Source organism: Conger conger, chromosome 17, assembly GCF_963514075.1.
Source record: "Conger conger chromosome 17, fConCon1.1, whole genome shotgun sequence".
Lineage (NCBI taxonomy): Eukaryota > Metazoa > Chordata > Actinopteri > Anguilliformes > Congridae > Conger > Conger conger.
The window spans coordinates 5,584,161-5,603,694 of record NC_083776.1 but is presented as its reverse complement, the minus strand read 5'-3'; the positions used below and the strand labels follow the sequence as shown (position 1 = coordinate 5,603,694).

At 47.4% G+C, this 19,534-nt stretch overlaps 2 protein-coding genes across 5 annotated transcripts in view; one reads left to right on the top strand and one right to left on the bottom strand.

Annotated features, from left to right (window-relative positions):
* The window catches only part of vwa8 (von Willebrand factor A domain containing 8), a 90,638-nt gene extending 88,000 nt beyond the window's left edge, over window positions 1–2,638 (bottom strand). Inside the window, exons 1-3 of the mRNA XM_061225473.1 lie at window positions 2,348–2,638; window positions 836–913; window positions 313–443 (exon numbers count right to left, since the gene is read on the bottom strand). Coding sequence (XP_061081457.1) covers window positions 313–443; window positions 836–913; window positions 2,348–2,507 — 369 coding nt within the window. The 5' untranslated portion in view covers window positions 2,508–2,638. The remainder of the gene's footprint in view (window positions 1–312; window positions 444–835; window positions 914–2,347) is intronic.
* A 2,042-nt stretch (window positions 2,639–4,680) lies between these two features.
* Window positions 4,681–19,534, top strand: part of dgkh (diacylglycerol kinase, eta) — a 61,216-nt gene continuing 46,362 nt past the window's right edge. For 3 of the 4 annotated variants that reach the window (XM_061225469.1, XM_061225472.1, XM_061225471.1), the window contains exons 1-2: window positions 4,681–4,892; window positions 6,774–6,953. In XM_061225469.1, coding sequence (XP_061081453.1) covers window positions 4,845–4,892; window positions 6,774–6,953 — 228 coding nt within the window. In that variant the 5' untranslated portion in view covers window positions 4,681–4,844. Of the gene's footprint in view, window positions 4,893–6,656; window positions 6,954–19,534 lie in introns of those variants that run through there. The other variant, XM_061225470.1, reaches the window with a different exon arrangement.

Sequence of the window (19,534 nt, the reverse complement as noted above, 5' to 3'; positions counted from 1 at the left end):
TGGGAGTGGGCTGGAAGGACAGGAGTGTGTTACCAGGTACTGCATAGCAACAGGAGTGTGTTCCCAGGTACTGCATAGGAACAGGAGTGTGTTACCAGGTACTGCATGGCGACAGGAGTGTGTTACCAGGTACTGCATAGCAACAGGAGTGTGTTACCGGGTACTGCATAGCAACAGGAGTGTGTTACCAGGTACTGCATAGCAACAGGTGTGTGTTACCAGGTACTGCATGGCGACAGGAGTGTGTTACCAGGTACTGCATAGCAACAGGAGTGTGTTACCGGGTACTGCATAGCAACAGGAGTGTGTTACCAGGTACTGCATGGCGATGGATCGGCGGAGGGGTCCGGGGGGCCCGATGAGGAACACATCCTGCCCCAGCAGGTCCTTCTGCATGATCCAGCGCAGGTGCTGCACCACTGTCTGGGGCATCGCCCCCGTCACTGCCAGAGCAACAACAACAATCAGCAACAACAACACAATACTGCATTAGCAACAACAACAATCAGCAACAACAACAACACAATACTGCATCAGCAACAACACCGCATCAGCAACAACAACAACCAATCAGCAACAACACAACACTGCATCAGCAACAACAACAACACAATACTGCATCAGCAACAACAGCCCAACAGCAACACTGCATCAGCAACAACAACCAATCAGCAACACCAGCCCATCAGCAACAACAGCCAATCAACAACAAATGGATAGTTTTATTTGGATCAGTATGGAACACAAATCAAAAGCTCCATGATGGTACAGAAAGCTTAAAAACTGTGTTTCCTTTACCCTGAGAGCAGTGTCTCTTTCACACAGAGAGACTTACTGTGCTTCACTGGGACAAGCTCCGGGTTTCTCGGAGCTTTCAGCTGGAATGAGATTTCCCCAATCTTTACTGTGTCCCCTGCGAGAAAAACACACACCGTCAGTGCTTACCGAAGAGCGTAGCATAGCATTTAATGAACCAGCTACATGCTGTACATAACTCAAAGGGGCAGATTCAATTATTTAAATTTACTACATTACATTACAGGCACCAGGCAGAGAGGCTCGCAGTGGGAAGAGACTAAGTGGCTTCAGATGTTTTCATTTATGCAAGCGTCATAAATGCTGGGCATCGGGAAGAACCTACTTTACACATTCTGGAGCTGAAAGACTACCCAAATCAGTTAAGGCTTCACTTTTTGAGATTTGAACAGAAATTGCAGAAGAGACTTAACATCTCTATTTAACAGTAGTAGTAATTTAGTATGATATAAAATTGAATGTATCTTGACTCCACCCCACTGAGAATCAAAAAGTAGGATGAGGAATTTCCAAAGTAGGTTTTCTTTGTCCTGACAAGATGCAAATATCAGGTCTCTGGATATTCCGCAGGCTTTCCTGTCAGTTTGAAAGCTAAACTGTGTGCCACTGCCACTTTTCACAGAGGAGTTCACCAGTAAATCTTGTAGATTCCTGGGTCTTCCTGGGTTATTTTTAAACTGCTTTAATTATATTCTGCTACACTAACTGCATTAAAAGTTGTTTATGATTTAACTGCGTATGTACTTAATAGTTTGATTGAATCAGAGAAGTGAGTTGTGGCGCCCTTTGCCCAGAGTGGACCTGACACAAAATCCCCCCCCTGCCTGCAATACTACTTTTATATTTCTACAGTAATGGGCATGTTTTATGCGTTTACTGTGTAACCTGACTGCCAACTGGCAAAGTTGTCTAACATAGCCCTGCAGTACCGCCAACAGAATGAGAACCACAAAAGTGCTCAGTACAATCAAAACTGGTCTTGGCTTTGAATGAGTACATTAGCTAGCCATTATGAGATAGTATCCATTCTACAGATTTGCTTGCAAGTAATGGGTGATATTTTGTTAAAAACGTACGTGTGTCGATATCAGCACTGGACATCTCTGATTGCATATTCCCGTCGTAGATACAGAAACACAGCAAGCAAACTTATGCTATGTTATTTAATTAAAGCCAGCTAAATTACCCTACTGTCTCCAAGAGATCACGTTTTGCCGGTTAGCTATTAGTTGGCTAATACATTGAAGTTAACAGATTATTGGAAGCCATGTGTACAAAGACAACGTGAACGAGACCTTAATCTTAAAATAATATCGGCACATCATTAGTTTGGCCACACGCGTCAAAGAATTATCTCTGAAACACACTGCACTTCAAGGGTCAAAGGTACATGCACGTCGCCGATAGCATGCCAGCTAGCCAGGTGGCTATCCATGGCAGCAAGCTGGGGATCCCGGTCATGCGGTTGAATAAAGCAATATATCCCTCCATGAATACGACAATAATAGAACTGCACGGGTGATTTAACTACCTGAAGAAGTGTTCAAAAGTTTGACCTCATGTGTTCGACATGTCCAGCCACTTTTCCCCGTAACAGGTCCCAAAATATTCCTAATTCGTCGCGCAGCAATGGCAGCTGCTGTACCCCCAAAAAGAACTCGCGACTGCATTATACAATCCTGATCTCGCATAAGTCAGCACTTGGAAATACTGAAATATTCTATCCTTTAGGCGTCATCATGATGATTCCATAGCTGCTCAAAGTTACCACTCCTCGTCTATCAGGGGACGACAATACAGGCCGGACCGATAATGTCCGACAACTAACTGCTCCGCCAGGAAGTCAAACGATAAAACTGTGTTCCTACTGCTAAATATGGGCGTTAACTGTAAAACATATTAAATAAATAAATAAAATACCGATATTGATAAACGGGGCTTCAGTCATGCGAATTTCAAATATCAGTCACTAAAATCCATTCACATAAAAAGGATAAAGACTAGGCGAAGACCACACCAGCATACTGGAAAAAGTGGGAATTCTATCACTATTTTGAAATGAAAGCTTTGGTAAATGTTATTGCATACATAAATTGATGAATACGAAAAGACCTAAAATACATAAATATATGCAAGCGAGAGCAGGGTGCGGAATAATAAGTCAGCATTATTTGCCACATTTACAGTGATGTTTTATTATTATGTGTGATGACGTCTGAAGAACCGCACGGTAATGTGAACTTGTTCCGTTAAAAATAACCGTTTAACGGTTACAGCATGTTCACTTTAATACTGTCTTCTTTTCTTCATTATGATATGGAACTAGAATTTTTCACACTTAATGGTTTCAGATCTTTAGACAAAATGTAATATTAGCAAAGTCAACCTGAATAAATACAAAACACATTTTTAAAACATTTTAGTTTCATGGATTGGTTCCATGTCACCCTGGCCCTGTGAAAAAGTAATTGCTTCCTGATTTAATTATTTAATTGAATAACTGGTTTCACCACCTTTAGCAGCAATACACCTTTAACAACCACATACTTCATATAATTTGCTATCTTTCATATCGCTGTGGAGGAATTTTAACCCACTTGTCTGCTTTTATGAATACACAACATCTCCATTTCAGTCAGGCAAGTTTAATTTTGATTTGTTCCAATTAGATGTGGACTTGCTTTTGTGTTTTGGATTATTGTCTTGTTACATAACCCAATTACACTTCAGCTTCTGCTCATGGACAGATGACCAGACATTCTAATAATTCATGGTTCCTTCAATAATGACAAGTTGTCCAGGCCCCGACCCAGCAAAGCATCCACACACTAAAATCGCCATGTTTGACTTTTGGTATGATGTTCATACTGGGAAATTCTGTATTTGCTTTATGCCAGACGAAATGGCACCCGTATCGTTCAAAAAGTTGTACTTTTGACTCATCTATTGAAAAATACACTGCTATGGTAATTCTAAAAGTAAAATCCCTTGCATTTATATAGCATGTTTCTCACACTCAAAGTGCTTCAGAGTGATGAGGGGGAAACTCGCCTCAACTACCAACAATGCAGCCATTTTGCACCAGAATGCTCACCACACAACAGCTAAGGTGGAGATGGAGAGAACAATTATTTAGCCAATTAAATCAGGAGATGATTAGGTGGCAGGTTGAGGCAGCCAGGGTTGGAAATTTAGCCAGGACACCAGGGAACCACCTACTCTTTGCGATGAGCGTCATGGGATCTTAAATGACCGCAGTGGGTCAAAGGGTTATTTAATGCAACACAAATTTTAGCCATTTCCCAGTTACAACAAATTAAGCAGCAATGATTACATACGCAGACTGTTACAGACTGGAAGGGAATGGAAGCTATAAAAAGCCTCAAGGGTATTTTTTCAAATGGCATAATTCTGCACACAGCGGCTATTAATAGGCCACAACTAAAGGCTGGTGCCATGTAGCAATTATATAAACTATTAATCCCACCTATATCCACATATACAAGTCATAAAGCTCATTGTTAAATGCAAGCAAATGGTAGCACTGCTCATGAACCACGTCCCTGCAGTTCTGAGTGTTAATAGAATAGAGAAATATAAACTCAAAGTAGTTTAGTTGCTACGCTACTGATCGTTATTCCATTTGCTCTTACAGTAGTCGTCGCACGCAAACTAATAACACAGATGACGGTTGTGTGTGTGTGTGTGTGTGTGTGTGTGTGTGTGTGGAGGGGGGTGGATTGCTCGCAGGTCTTCTACGGACGAATGACGTCACGAACATCGCCTCTACTCCTTATACGGGTTGACATTTATCACGTGGAGAGAAGGTTCAGCCCTCGGAAGAGCCGAGCGAAGAGGGAGAGGTACAGCGAAGGAGGGTGCGAAAAAAAGAAGCAGCTACCTGTCTGTCCTGGACGAGTCAGATGCCCAATTTCATGATCAGAAGGCACCGGTAACAAGTGACGAATCCTTCGCGCAAAGCTCACTTTCCCCCCCCCCCACAAGACGGACAATTCGGATAAGAGACAATGGAAGATGTCTACCGCTATACTCGAAGCCCCGTGTGGGAAGAACTGGTCAGTATCATTGTATTCTACCGGAACAAAGTCTGCTGAACTTTTTGCTCTACCTTCTGCGGCGCTCGAAATGTTGTTAACAGTTATTATTTTGGCAACGTATCTCCCGCGGGCCGTGGTTACTGAGTCTCACAAACTCCAGAACATGCCTTTCAGACGTTTTTGCTGTGTCGTCGTTAACAACAGACTTGTGAAAAGTGACATTATCGATATGCCAGTCTGAATATTAGATTGCATAGACAATAATAACTGTAGCATATTTGTGATTAAACCGCAAAATAATCAAAGTAATGCACTATGACAGTCGCCTCTCGCCTACTGCCCTTGATTGACTGTTGAGACCAACTACGATTCATACAAAGTGAATTCACGTTTCAGACGGAGAAATGCAGTAAGGATTATAGGAAATAAAATGAATGGACTACGTTATTAAATATTCCTTCTTGTTCGTATCTAGTTCTAATGCATTGACCATAACTGGTCTGTGTCAAAATATGAGACCGAAATAAAGTATCCCCCTCACCGTGAGTATGCAAACCGGCGCAGTGTATATGCTTTCCTGAATGCAATGAACGGTGTGAATTATAAACACACAAGTACGATAGCGTTTGTGATGCCTTTTAACTTTAGACGATATCAAATATAAAATACATATGTAACGAATGGATATGAGCATGGGCTAGAAGTGAATAATGAATGGAATATACATTCATAATTTTACCGAATAAAGCCGGAAAACACTCAGTGTTCATTTAACTCTACGAGAGTATAGGGGTCCAAGATGGACCGAGTACAGTAGCGATTCTATCGGACTTGCTTTAACACTGGAAATCGTCGGCTTTAGTGTAGGCAATGCGTGCGTGGTTTCACAGAATATAATTCAAGAATAAATAAGCGTAACATATAAGCTCCCTGCTGTTCGGGCCAGGGCACGTTTTTAAATATGATTCCTTGTTTCCCACCACAAGTAATCCCTGTCAGTATGAAGCCTATACATTACGCGTTGATTCTAATCTTCTTTTCTCGCCAGAAAGTATTAGGGGTTGGGGAGGAAGACTGGTTTAAACAGGGTTACGCTGTGCCTTTTGATCGCCCAGCCTACACAATGAACAATTGTGTAGTTTTAGGAACAGTTCGTACCAATACGCACGACTGTGGTGTGCTTAGTTTGTTGCTGGTCCGTAAATGAATACGGTTAAATAAAAAACCACTGGGATTGTCTGTACATGCAAATATATTGTTGCCAATTATGAAAATGAATGTATAAGTAATACAAAGCAGACGGCAGCTGATGCATCTTAACTGAAGTATGCTACAATATGGAATTTAATTGCATTCGTTTACGAGTTCCCATATTAATTGTAACAACATAATTTGCCATTATTCCTTGTATTGAACTTGGCCTACGAAGTTGTTATTCCATTTAAACCTTTGATACGGAGCGGACTTAAAATCAATTGCTGAACTGTGCAACTCCAGCGCGCACACTGTAGGCTACTGTCGCCCACCTCAAACCAGACTCCTCTCCGAATAACCACTAGGGTTTGCTACGGACATTTCCTCCCGTTTTTAGATGGGTGAGACAGCGGAGGCAGAGCCCAGAATTGGTGCACGCAGACTGCAACCGTAAAACGTTAGAGAGGAAGCGCCATGGAGGCGGTGGGCTGTGCATGAACATGGCAGGTTCGAACGCGCCCAGCGTCGCTGTCAATAAGTAGAATAAGCGACGGAGTATCGCTTTCGGGTGACAGCGGAGAGTGGAAGATGGCGGCGAGGAGAACCGCTTTTCAGCCGCTGTCCAGCTCGCGCGTCCCGGAGGGGAAGGGAGCGGCTGACCGCGACAAGCCTAATCCGGAGTGGTGTTGTTCTACCACCCACCAGGAGCCGGAGAAGGGAGCCCCTTCCACCGCGGGCATTGGCAGCGCCGGGATTCACCAGCACGTCGTCGGCGCCGTGGGGGGACCAGGTACGGCGGACGAGTCCTCAGACAGCGAAGGAGAGCAAGAAGGCCCCCAGAAACTCATCAGGAAAGTGTCCACCTCCGGGCAAATCAGGAGCAAGGTAAGCAACAGATGGGGGGGTCTGTGGTCAACAGTGGATTAGCGAGCCGGCACGTACTACGCGTTCAAGAAGAGCATATATATATCCATGGCTCTTCGCACGAGACAATAAGAATATGAAATAAATGTGTGATTGATGTCAACCTTGGGAATCTGTGACATAGTATTTTAAAATGTGGTCGTATATTTCCACGATAAAAAAAAATAAAATAAAAAAACTGGATTAGGATCTTCAGTGAAGTCACAAGTGAGGATACCTTTTTGAGGCCGTGTAATTATCTGTGAAGTGAATTGAGAGGGATTTAAAGAGTAATCCGTAATTTCGAAGCAACATCCTATTAAGAATTACGCACAGTAAGAATAATCCATCGAGACACACGCGGTTGTGAAATGACTGACATACTGTAACCCCTTGTGTTTTTATTTCTCAATACACACGGGTCACTTATATATATATATATATATATATATAAACTTGTTTTGTACAATATCGACTGGAAATGAAGTACAAATAATTGGCAAGGAAACAGACTAAATTGAATTACATGAAAGCGAGTGATTAGAGGGGTCAGTCAGTTAATTTTGTGTGTCGTTTTTTTTTTTGTTTTTTTTTGGGGGGGGGGGGGGGGGGCGGCGAGGGGGCGTCGTCTTTAACCGGTCGGAGTGACAGGTTACCAGGCATGCTAGACTTTAACTACAGCTGAAAAAGTTATTTCTTCCTCCTTTCAGAAAATAGAGCCACTCAATAATTGACAGTTTTTTCACGCCCGCCACTGCATTATTTAGGAAGTCTATTTTTAGAAGGTTACAACACTCGTTCTGCCAAGTGATGTGGGTGGGGCTTGCTTTTTCATGCTAATTGGCGGTTACGAAAAACCAGAACGGTAAATAATATGTCCTATTCTTCTTCTGTGGTATCAAGTATTCCTCCGACACGCAGCTGTATCCCAATCTGGCGTGTACCCTCCGATGCGGAGATCTCAGGGGCTTATTTTCAGGCGGGGGTCTGTCATGATGTATCTAAGGGGTCTTATATATCATATATTTATTATAATATATAAAGTAATTGTAATATATATATATTTATATTGAAGTGACAGAAAAGGAGTGTGCCCTTACTGAAGACACAACTGCACGTGCTTCGTATTTGGACACTTTCGGCTTTTCAAGAGTTCGAGTGGGAGGGCCTGGTTATCATTTGAGTGACTGGGGCGTGTCCGGATATGCTGGGCGCTGATTCTGTTGTGCATCACAGCGAGTTGCAGACTCCAGTCCGTTTCGCCAGGGAATTAAGATACTGCTAAACATTCGTACAACTGGGAATTTTACTGAATACAGTTGAGGCGAAGCGCCTTCAGCTCAAGGGATCTATCCTGCAGGTTTGTAGTTGCAGGTGAATTAAAATAATTCTATTTTATTTTGTATCACGCTTTTCTCAGAAGATGGTCAACAAAGGCACTATACAGAGTACCAGCCCTGAGCCCCCACCCCTAAGGTCCAGTTCACAAAACACGTGCGCCACCCAAACTTGGGGTGTGTGTTCACAAGATATGGGGGGGGGGGTAAATTAGAAGTGAGGGGAGGGTAAGTTTTCGGGCCGTTTGGACTCTGACAGGAACCCATGCACTCCCATGCTATTGGGCCGGGTCTCAGAGTGGGCGGGGCTGGCCCCCGATTACAAGCACGTATATCCCATAATGCAGCAGGCATTCCTTACGGGTCAGGCCACAGGCAACAGTGCAGACGCCGTCTCTCACACACTGCAGGAGGGTGTAGTGACACCCCCCTCAACAAGCTGCTGACTCCATGGTAACCACCAGTCATATCTTCATCTAGCTAATGTCCTCAGGATATAGTGAGAGAGAGGGAAAGAGAGAGACGGAGAGAGATGGAGAAAAGGTTTAAGTTGATGTGTCACTCAACGCTGCATTTCAGTTGCACTTCTATTCCACTCGAGACTGACCCCACACCTCCACTTGTAAAAAGCATAGTCTCTTGCTTGGCCTTGGACGCGTCTGCCTTTGCTGCCCAATATATTTCTGTTATTCTCTTTTTTTACACCCTTTCTATTCTGTTCCTCACTTCTGGAAACAGATGAGCTTCATCTGGAGTGTGTGTTCATTTGCTTTCGGCTAGCAGAGGACGTAACACATGGTTGTGTACCTCCGGCTAGCAGGGAATGAAATGTATTATTTTGAACACAACACATTTGCTTTCAGCTAGCAGAGAGCGTAATGTATTACTTTTCTTTCAGCTAGCAGAGAACGAAACACATTCGCTTTTAACTAGCAGAGAACCTAAGGTGGATTTCTTTGCTTTTAGCTAGCATACAACATAATGTATTATTTTGCTTTCAACTGGCAGAGGACATAACATGTTAATTTGCGTTTGCCTGGAGAAAATGTAATGTGCGTTCATTTTGCTTTCGGCTAGCGGAAAACGTAGCGCGTTCATTTGTTTTCAGGGACTGCAGTCTGCAGTGTGTTTGTTTGCTTTGGGCTGGCGGAGCTGGTGGTGTGTGGAGCAGCATAATGAGCTGGACGGACAGGTGTTCAGGTGTTGTAGAGCAGCAGCAGATGTCCCAGTATCACTGTATCATCAGCAGGCTACGCAGCCTCCAGCTCCCAGGGGGACAATAACTCAAAGGGTCCTCGACCTGTTTCTGCTTCAGCCTGGATTACCAAACCTGTGTGTGTGCATGTGTGTATGTGTCTGTAGGCTTGTGTGTGTGCATGTATATATATATATGTGTGTATGTGTGTGCGTGTGTGAGAGAGTGAGTGTGTGTGAATGCGTCCGCAGGTGTTGTGTGTCCGCAGGAGTGTGCGTGTGTGTGTGTGTGTGTCTGTGTGTAGTCAATCTCCTACCCCTGAGCCTGGCTGCTTAAGCACAGAGGATATCTCACACTCTTACACACACACACACACACACACACACACACACACTGACACACTCATACACACACTCACACACTCACACACTCGCACTGACGCACTCACTCACTCACTCACTCACTCACTCACTCACTCACTCACTCACTCACTCACTCACTCACTCACTCACTCACTCACTCACTCACTCACTCACTCACTCACTCACTCACTCACTCACTCACTCACTCACTCACTCACTCACTCACTCACTCACTCACTCACTCACTCACTCACTCACTCACTCACTCACTCACTCACTCACTCACTCACTCACTCACTCACTCACTCACTCACTCACTCACTCACTCACTCACTCACTCACTCACTCACTCACTCACTCACTCACTCACTCACTCACTCACTCACTCACTCACTCACTCACTCACTCACTCACTCACTCACTCACTCACTCACTCACTCACTCACTCACTCACTCACTCACTCACTCACTCACTCACTCACTCACTCACTCACTCACTCACTCACTCACTCACTCACTCACTCACTCACTCACTCACTCACTCACTCACTCACTCACTCACTCACTCACTCACTCACTCACTCACTCACTCACTCACTCACTCACTCACTCACTCACTCACTCACTCACTCACTCACTCACTCACTCACTCACACACACACACACACACACACACACACACGTGTTTTTGGGCCGGGCTGTGCTGGCCGTTGCGGAGCTTGTCCCTTGGCGGTTTGGCGGGAGAGAGAGAGAGAGCCCGAGGCCACGCCCTCCTGTGATGGCAGGGACGGAAAGCGGGTCGTCACGGCTACAGCGACAGCCAGACAGAACGGCAGACCTGCCATCCAGTGAGCGCGCTCAGAGCAGAGGCTGATGTCGGTCTGCTGGGTTTTGGAACATTGTGCATGTCTGAGAGCTCCAAAGTTATGAAAATGGGAAGAAAAAAAAGGGCTGATTCTTGCCCCTGGGGCAAGATGAACTTTTGTCTTAAAAGTGTTTTAAAAAGTTTTAAAAGCGATAAAAATCATGTTCCTACATCCACCTGCAAATTTCAATGCAGTTTCTCTCACTTTTTACATTTACATGTTGTACATGTCTTCATAGAACACTCTAGGTGTGCAAGGGTAGTTTTAATAACCATACGGAGGTGTGGTAGGGTGGTTTTTAATACCCATATGTGAGGTAATATATATGCATCATGAATACGTTTCCAGCTTCTTCAGCTCCCGAGACTATTGCTTCAGTCCCGGCTGCTTTCGCTACACCTGGATTGGCTTACAAACCTCTTGCCGTTTGCCATTGGCCAAATCCGGCCGATCCCTATCACGCCAACGGCCCGACACTCCACGTAAAAAAACAGCACTCTGTTCAGAAACCGTGTAGAGCAAAGAGCGATCGCATTGTTCGTCGGGGCGATGTAATCACCGCAGGATTCATTCATGATGGATGAAGCCCGAGTTCCATTCTATTAGCGATCGTCTTCCCCCACTTACGATGCGCTCTGGGTGTAGCGTTACGCAGTGGCCGCCCTGGCCCTGCGCCGCTGATGAGATTATCAGGGGAAATGGGAGTATTAGCGAGGCGGTCCAACATGGCTGCTGGCTCCACGTCCACGTCGGCCGACGATGAGTCCAGAGATGTTTATCGGTCGCCGTGACACCGCATTACATTAATTAACGATTAACTTCAAGTGCCCCTTCCAGGCAACGGTCCTTGGAGGGAGGGAACCTCCTGTGCACTGTGAGCATGCAGTTAGAAGGGTGGATGAGGAAGTTGTGATATGATAGAGAGAGAGAGAGAGAACAGCCAGTCGCCTAGTGGCGAAGGTACTTGACTGGGACCGGGAAGGTTGGTGGTTCAAGCCTCGGTGGAGCCACAATAGTGCAGCTGTTTGGCCCTTGAGCAAGGCCCTTAACCCCACATTGCTCCCGGGGGGGGATTGGCCCCTGCTTAGTCTAATCAACTGTAAGTTGATAGTAAAAGCGTCAGCTGTATAACTGTGATGCAATTGAAAGGAAGTGGCAGGTGTGGTGTGGTGTGTGTCAGAGTCTCGAGTCAGAGTCCGGTACCTCCGCTGACCGCTTAACATTACATTACATTACATTACATTACATTATTGGCATTTGGCAGACGCTCTTATCCAGAGTGACGTACAGTTGATTAGACTAAGCAGGAGACGATCCTCTCCTGGAGCAATGCAGGGTTAAGGGCCTCGCTCAGGGGCCCAACGGCTGTGCGGATCTTATTGCGGCTACAACGGGGATCGAACCACCGACCTCGCAGGTCCCAGGCGTGTACCTTAACCACTACAGACGCTACAGACCCCGCCAGGCCACTGCGGTTTCCCCGGTGTGTGTCCGTCACGCAGAGCGGACGCTGACGCTCTCGGGAAATGCGTCTGAGCCGCTGCCAGACACCCGGCCCGGGCCAGGAGCGCGGCGATAACATCGACAGCCGTCGCAGAGACGCGCAAGTGAGCCCATTACCGCGGGGAACGGGGTCTGGCCGGCTGGCGGCCCGGCGCATGGGGAGACGTGAAGAAAAAAAAAAAACTCTTGACCGCAAACTACCATTTTCTCGATTGACTTTTATCGTTTTATCATTGACGTATTGTTAGCATTGACTACATTGAAAGGGTGGCTGGGACGCCTATGCTGGAGCCAACCACAGTGGCGCTAGTGGGGGCCTGTAGCGTAGTGGTTAAGGTACATGACTGGGACCCGCAAGGTCGGTGGTTCGAATCCCGGTGTAGCCACCATAAGATCCACACAGCCGTTGGGCCCTTGAGCGAGGCCCTTATCACTGCATTGCTCCAGGGGAGGATTGTCTCCTGCTTAGTCTAATCAACTGCACGTCGCTCTGGATAAGAGTGTCAGCCAAAATGTAATGTAGTGAGAAGTGTCTGTCAATCAGACCTAGAAACGAGCATCAAAGACTAAGCCTGGTTTTGGTCGTTTGCGTAAAGGAGGAGAACTGAACTGGCCTTGGAGGTAACAAGTCCAGGCTTAATTAAATAATTTTTCCCTTTTTTCTCCCAATTTGGGAGCCAATTGTACCCTGTCTAATTCAATTAGAGCTAGCATTAGATACACCGCCCACATTAAATAATTTTTCCCTTTTTTCTCCCAATTTGGGAGCCAATTGTACCCTGTCTAATTCAATTAGAGCTAGCATTAGATACACCGCCCACACCCCGTCCCTCGGTGGCCCTACGAGAACGACACGCCTTCTTCAAGACGTCTCGGCTCATGCCCGTTGCCGTGATTCCGAGGCGCCCGAGGTGCTTTTTGTGCGGCGATCTACTAACCCTGCCAAGTCCCTCCCCCTGGACCAGCGAGCCAATTATGCTGCTCCACGTGAGCCGGCCAAAACTTGGCTTTTTGGCAGGACCGAGAATTGAACCCCGGTCCCCGGAGTGCAACTGCAGCGAACTGCAACCGCAAGTCTGCTGCGTCTTAGCCTGTTGCGCCACCAAGTCCAGGCTTAACCGTTCCACTACACTGCCGCCACAAACACTGGGGGCACCGAGTGGCTTGAACCGCTTGCAGTCGAGCTTGGTGCGATTTCAAAGTTTACAATTCAGATCAACAGCAGTGCCCCACCTGGGTATCAGACCCAGAACCTCATAGTCACATGACCAGTTCCTGAACCCCTGCCACACGATGCTCTGACCCAAAAGCCACACGAGCGAGAGGTGGTTCTAACCGACAGGGCATGGGGACAATGCATTCAAAATGGGACAGTAACGCAAATAATCACACGTGACAACAGTGGTGTGCAGTAGAGCCTCTCTGAACACACAACGCATCATAACAGGTGGATAGGCTACAGCAGTAGACGTGGACAAAATAAGTGTAATAAATACCTAATAAAGTGCTCGGTGAGTGTATGTGAATATAGAGCTGGTGAAGACTTATACGGAGATACAAGAACCATTTCTGTATGACACACGTGTAATGGAGGTCAAGTCAGGGAGTTACGCAAATCAGTGCAAACTTTGTTAGTCCATATCTCCCGGATCAACAATCCGAGAAAAGTGTAAATTCGGTTCCAGCGGTTTCTTACAAGGCCAAATCAGCACGTCGAATCTCATTAAAATCTGTTGATGACGCGGCCCAAAAGTGTGTCGATCTGACACGGAATCACCCGATAATGCCTTCGCCCTCCTGTCAGCTGTCAGTGTTGTCACTGCTGTCACTGCTAAGGGCCTTTGGCAGTTCATGACCATGTCCTTCCTAATCCGCTTTATTCGCTCGGTCTAAAAGGATGCCGGTTGGGACGCATTAGATCCCGAGAACGCCATTGCAGGACGATCCCACATCGGACCGGACGCATGTTCATGTTGTCGGACAGTCAATATCCGACCGGTTAACACTGCGTATTACGGGACACTCTGCGCTCCTATAGATGCGGTGCAACTTGGCAGAAGTGAGAAGCCATTCAGACACAAGATGTTTGCTTGTGATAAGCCCTTCCAGGCACATTATGTCAGGCCGGATTTGATCTGGCAGCCCTTGCCTGTGAGCTGTGGCTGGGCTCTTGATGATCTTGGACTAGCGGTGGTACATTCTTGTGCGATTCTTCATACTGGGTCTCGCCACTGGTGCAGCATCCGGCCCCCTGTACCCCCCAAAACCTCCCCCCACCCCCCTGAAGACAACATAAAATTTAATGTCCCCTCCTCCGCCCCTCTCCCCCCAACCACACATTCAACTTTCGACATTCATTTGGCTGTCGTTCGATCCGCCCACCAGCCCCCTGCCCCCCCCCCCCCACCTCCCCTGACAGGGGCAATTGCTGCCTTCCGCCTCCCACTGAAACAATGACTCAGTCTTCTCGCTGATGGCCAAATTACATAACCACAAGCTAACGGCTTTATGCAGCAGACTCTTCAAAGCGGGAGGCGTTCCTCGTGCACAGAGTAAACGCTCTCCTGCAAACAGGGCCTTTCACCCCCTTCTGACTCAGGGACGTCCATGTGGAGGACCCCCATCATCAGTGAAGAAGGGTTATATTCGGGTTTGGGCTCGAAATCAAATTCGTTTTTGGATTCAAATACTTTTCTGTGCTCTATTGATCTTGCTAGCCACATTTGAGCGTCTGCGAGGAGGAGCAGATTTGTTCCAATTCACCAGGCATGCTCAGTCAAATGCAGAAAAGTATTTGAATCCAAAACAAAAAAACATTCGAACCCCGGATCTGGTTTTATTTAAAAAACAAAGTTCTGAAATATTCCCCCAAATCTATATACAGTCTTTACATATCAAGTCTCTCCAGAGACCCCCTACAGTACCCCCCTCCAAGGAACCAGCAGAGCCCCTGTTGGAAATCCGGGCCCTACAAGACTCCCTTCCTAACTCAGAGATGGTGATGGAGTCTCCAAAGACGGTCCCAAATGTTTGGCCGAGCCCCCATCGGATGCAAGGAGACTTCCGGAGCCGAGACGTCTCGAGCAGGAACATCTGCTGCTTCTAAACACGAGGAGGAGTGCAGCGTACAGGACTGGAGTATTTGTTTTGTCTGTCCAGACAAACCCCAGAAGACCACTGGCTGAACTCACAAGGCGACCGGAAAGACCCAGAGAAGCGCAATGGTGCTCTCGCAGCGAGCGAACGAACTGCCCGCAACTCTCTCAGCCGAAAGCGGTCAGTCAGTCTGCAGGTGAGGAGGAGGTGCTGGACTCACCTGTTCCGGGGGCGGCCTGTAGCGGCCTGTAGCGTAGTGGTTAAGGTACATGTCTGGGACAGGCAAGGTCAGTGGTTCGATCCCCAGTGTAGCCACAGTAAGATCCGCACAGCCGTTGGGCCCTTGAGCAAGGCCCTTATCCCTGCATTGCTCCAGGGGAGGACTGTCTCCTGATTAGTCTAATCAACTGTATGTCGCTCTGCCAAATGCCATTAATATAATGTAATTTAATGTTCCCTCCATTCAGTCACAGCACGCCCCCCTTCTGTGGCCCCCCCTATGTGAGAAGCAATGCACCCCCCCCCCCAAAAAAAACCCAACAAAAACAAACAAACAAAAGAAAACGAACTAACAAAATGGTTTCCCATTTTACATTGTCAAGCACATCTATGGACAACTTGACAGACGAGTCTTTTACGCCAAAGCGGCGTGCAAAGAACTGCATTTCCCATGGTAGGTGCGAGCGTTTCTATCCCACAGCCTCTCAGGGCGAGTCTCCACTTTCCGGTCAGCCGTGACATGGTGCGTAGAGCACTCGGGAGGAAAGCGTGCTCAAAGACCTTCCCTCTCCCTCTCCCTCTCTCCATGATGTCTTCCTCCGTCCGTGGCTCGGTAATTGCGTTAGTCTCGCACGGCTGAGAGGGGGAGCTGGGATTAGTGTCGTATTAATAGCAGCTGTGGGCTGGTGGGGAGCAGAAGTGGTGCAGGCGAGAGGTCGGGCGAGGAGGAACGGCGACCGACCGCGCCAAACCAACCAGCCCCCCCCAAACGGTCCCCACGGTAACCGAGACAGGGTCAGGGCTCCAGGGCCGTAACCCCGGCGACCTGATCCAGCCGGCACTCAGATGGGCCTGTGGGCTCTGCGAAGCCCCATGGAGGAGGTCCTCTCCCACCCTGAACACAAGGAGGCCCACGTGGCATTAGACCTCCACCCAGCCACCCCCTCACCACCCTGTCAAAGATCTACCCAATAACGATTTCATTAGCAGAGACACTCCACAGCTGATTGCCGGCGGTGTCCGTGCCCCAGAAACGGAAACAAAAAAGTTGCAACTAAGTTAAGTCATAAAAAAAGTTGGGACGCATTTAGAAACTGCACCAAAGCCCCAAAACTCTTCCTCCTATGACCTGAGCAAGAGAGAGAGGGAGAGTGTGTGTGTGTGCTGTGAGAGAGGGAGTAAAGTGGTTGTGGGGTTATTCAGATATGCCTGGCACACGGCCGTTCTTCTCCTCTCTCACGTCAGTGAAGAAACACTCTATTAATAGATCTCCTCATGTCCCACTTGGCAACAGGAAGGGAACCATGGAGAAACTATGGTGGCCAAAAAGGGCCACATTTAATGGGAACATCAAAGTGGAGCACACTAGTTTTTTTTTTTTTTTTGCTTAGCAGAAAAAAAAAGTTTCACTAAGTTTTGGCGAGTCTGAAGAACATATTCGGCCTTAATCTTCACTCTGGCCTCCATAGGCTCACCACAAACAGGCCCCCGGGCCTGCTCTCCCTGAAATGAACCTTGTACAGTAAATTACAGTTATACATTAACTCACAGTTGTCACTTCAAGGTCACTTCTTGTCACAGATCGTTCTATGTAGAGTTTCGCAAGTGAAAGTGAGCAATTCCAAGTAATTTGTAATAAACCACCAAGCTTTTGTAACGCAGACCAGTGCAAACAAGAGCGTTATCCACATTTCGCTTCCTTATTGACCAATCAGAGGCGCTTTTAAAAACAATGCTTCCTCGTAGACCAATCAGGGTTCTTTTTAAGCCTGCTGGGTCTGGATCTCTGATGGAAGAACGTACAGAATCTGTACTGATAGTGTGGCACGCCTTGTTGCTGTGGTAGCAATCTGCTTGGTTGCAAACTGAATCGTGTGGTTTTCACTGTAGTGCAGCCCACAACTGTGGGTGTGGGTGTTATAGTAGATGTGTTTACGCAAGGTCTGCCTGCGTATGTGTATGTGTGTGTGTGTGTGTGTGTGTGTGTGTGATAACAGTGATGTGTACACACATACAGAAAATACAGAACTGTCAAAAAGGAAGTTGTAATAGTGATTGAAAAACAAGGTTTGACCAGCAATTGGTCCAATTTTAGGCACAACTATTGAGTGTGTGAATAAATAAATGAGCAAACAAAAGAATTCTTCCTTTTCAACCACAAACCCACCCAAGTTTTTCACATAAAAAAAAAAAAAAAAAAAGTTTGAGAACGTTTAAGGCAAAACCACTTTGGCGGTTAAACTGAAACAGAGCCCCGGAGCCGCCAAAGACAGGCCGCAACCATTAAGGTGCCGACAACTCTCGAGAGGTGCGGACGAGCGCTCTTCGGCCGGCTCCGCACGTCCCTCTGGGGCTCCTATAAACAGCCGGGCCTGGAAGCGCGCCCTGCCAGAGGAGACATCTCCGAGGGGGAACGGCCGGCTGGCGGACCTCGTCGCCCGGGTCACGTCAGTGCGTCCGCTCCGTCTGCCGAGCAGCCCCTGCGTTTTAAGTTGACACAGCTGCCGCGCGCCAGGATGTCGGGACGATCGAAGCTCGCCAGTTTTTCTCGTTTGCAAATTCTTCCCCCCCCTTCCAGGGCGCATATTTCCTCCGCTAAAAATAGCCGGCCCCCGTACGCCGGCGGACGGATTCCTGTTGTGCGCTTGAGAGTTTTTCCGTCTCGGAAGCGGGGAGGGAAAAAAGAAGGCCGCTTCCGGGAGGACACCCCGCGCAGGTCCTCGCCAGGGGCCCCGTTTCAGGGAAAGGGCCGACGTCACGGAGCGCCAGGTCCAATGAGAGAGGCGAGGGACTGTGGGGCGCAAAGGTCGGAGGTCGGAGGTCAGAGTTCCGAGGCCAGGTCGTGGATCTCCCGACTTTAAGAGAGCTTAACTACATCCTTATGTCATTGAAGCGCAGGAAACGACCGCAAAAAAAAGCAGTTACTGTCTTTTTTGTTAATGTTCCATAAAAGAAAGCTGAAGTAATAAGAAAACTTGAAGTGATTTATTGACGAAAATAAGCATTGAAATAAAATGAACATGAAATTAGAAACAGACGGAGAAAGTCTGAGCCTATGTGCAAGAAAGATGATCTATCATCTCTGGACTTGCATGTTACTGGTGCACGTGTGAGTGTGTGTGTTCATGCATGAGTGTGTGTGAGCGCGTGTGTGTGTTTATGTATACGCGTGCGTGAGCGCGTGCGCATGTGCAAGCCATGTGCCTTCTGAACCGACTCTCGGTTTGTTTCTGTTTCTGATTTCTCACGTCAGGCTCGTTGCTGCAGCCTGTTCGTTGCGTGCTGGAGGGTTTTTGGGCCGTAACGGTGTGGTCGAACGCAGAGCTCAGGCCCAGGGGAACTCCATTGGTCCTCGGCTTGGGGAAAAGGCAAACAGCTGAGCTTATGCCATCTCAGTCCAGTGTAGGATCTCTGAAATGGGCCTTCACTCTTCAGCCTCATCACTCTTCTCCCGGGCGTGAAACCGGTCGCTGGAGCATGCTCACTTCCTGTGGATAAACACGGTGGGCGTGGCCAGAAACCGCTGAGCTCAGAGCAGAGGCAGCCAATCCGCATCTGTCCGGCCGTTTTCTGCTGGAGACTGAAGTCCTTTCAATGAGCCATTATGATTAATGGAAACACTGGAATCGTAAAGACGCTATCTGGCTTGGCAGTCACAGGTCGTGCTGTTGGGTCTTTGCCCAAGGCCTCAGTGAGGCCAGGAGTACATTATAAGATTTTCTCACAGGCTGCGACGTCGGGAGCTCGGATGCCCTCTCAAATTTTGTGAGGTCAGATTGTGACACTGATCGGACGATAAAATACACAATACAGGATGCCGACCGGATCAAACGAAACCTCCCGACACGTCAACAGGAATTGAAACACAGAATCTGCTCGCAAAAACCTCACATCTGAGGTATTCCAACAGATTGCGCACAAATTTTTTGATATGTAAAAAAAACCATCGGGTGCCCATAAGCTAGCCGGATCGGGTCTCACAGCT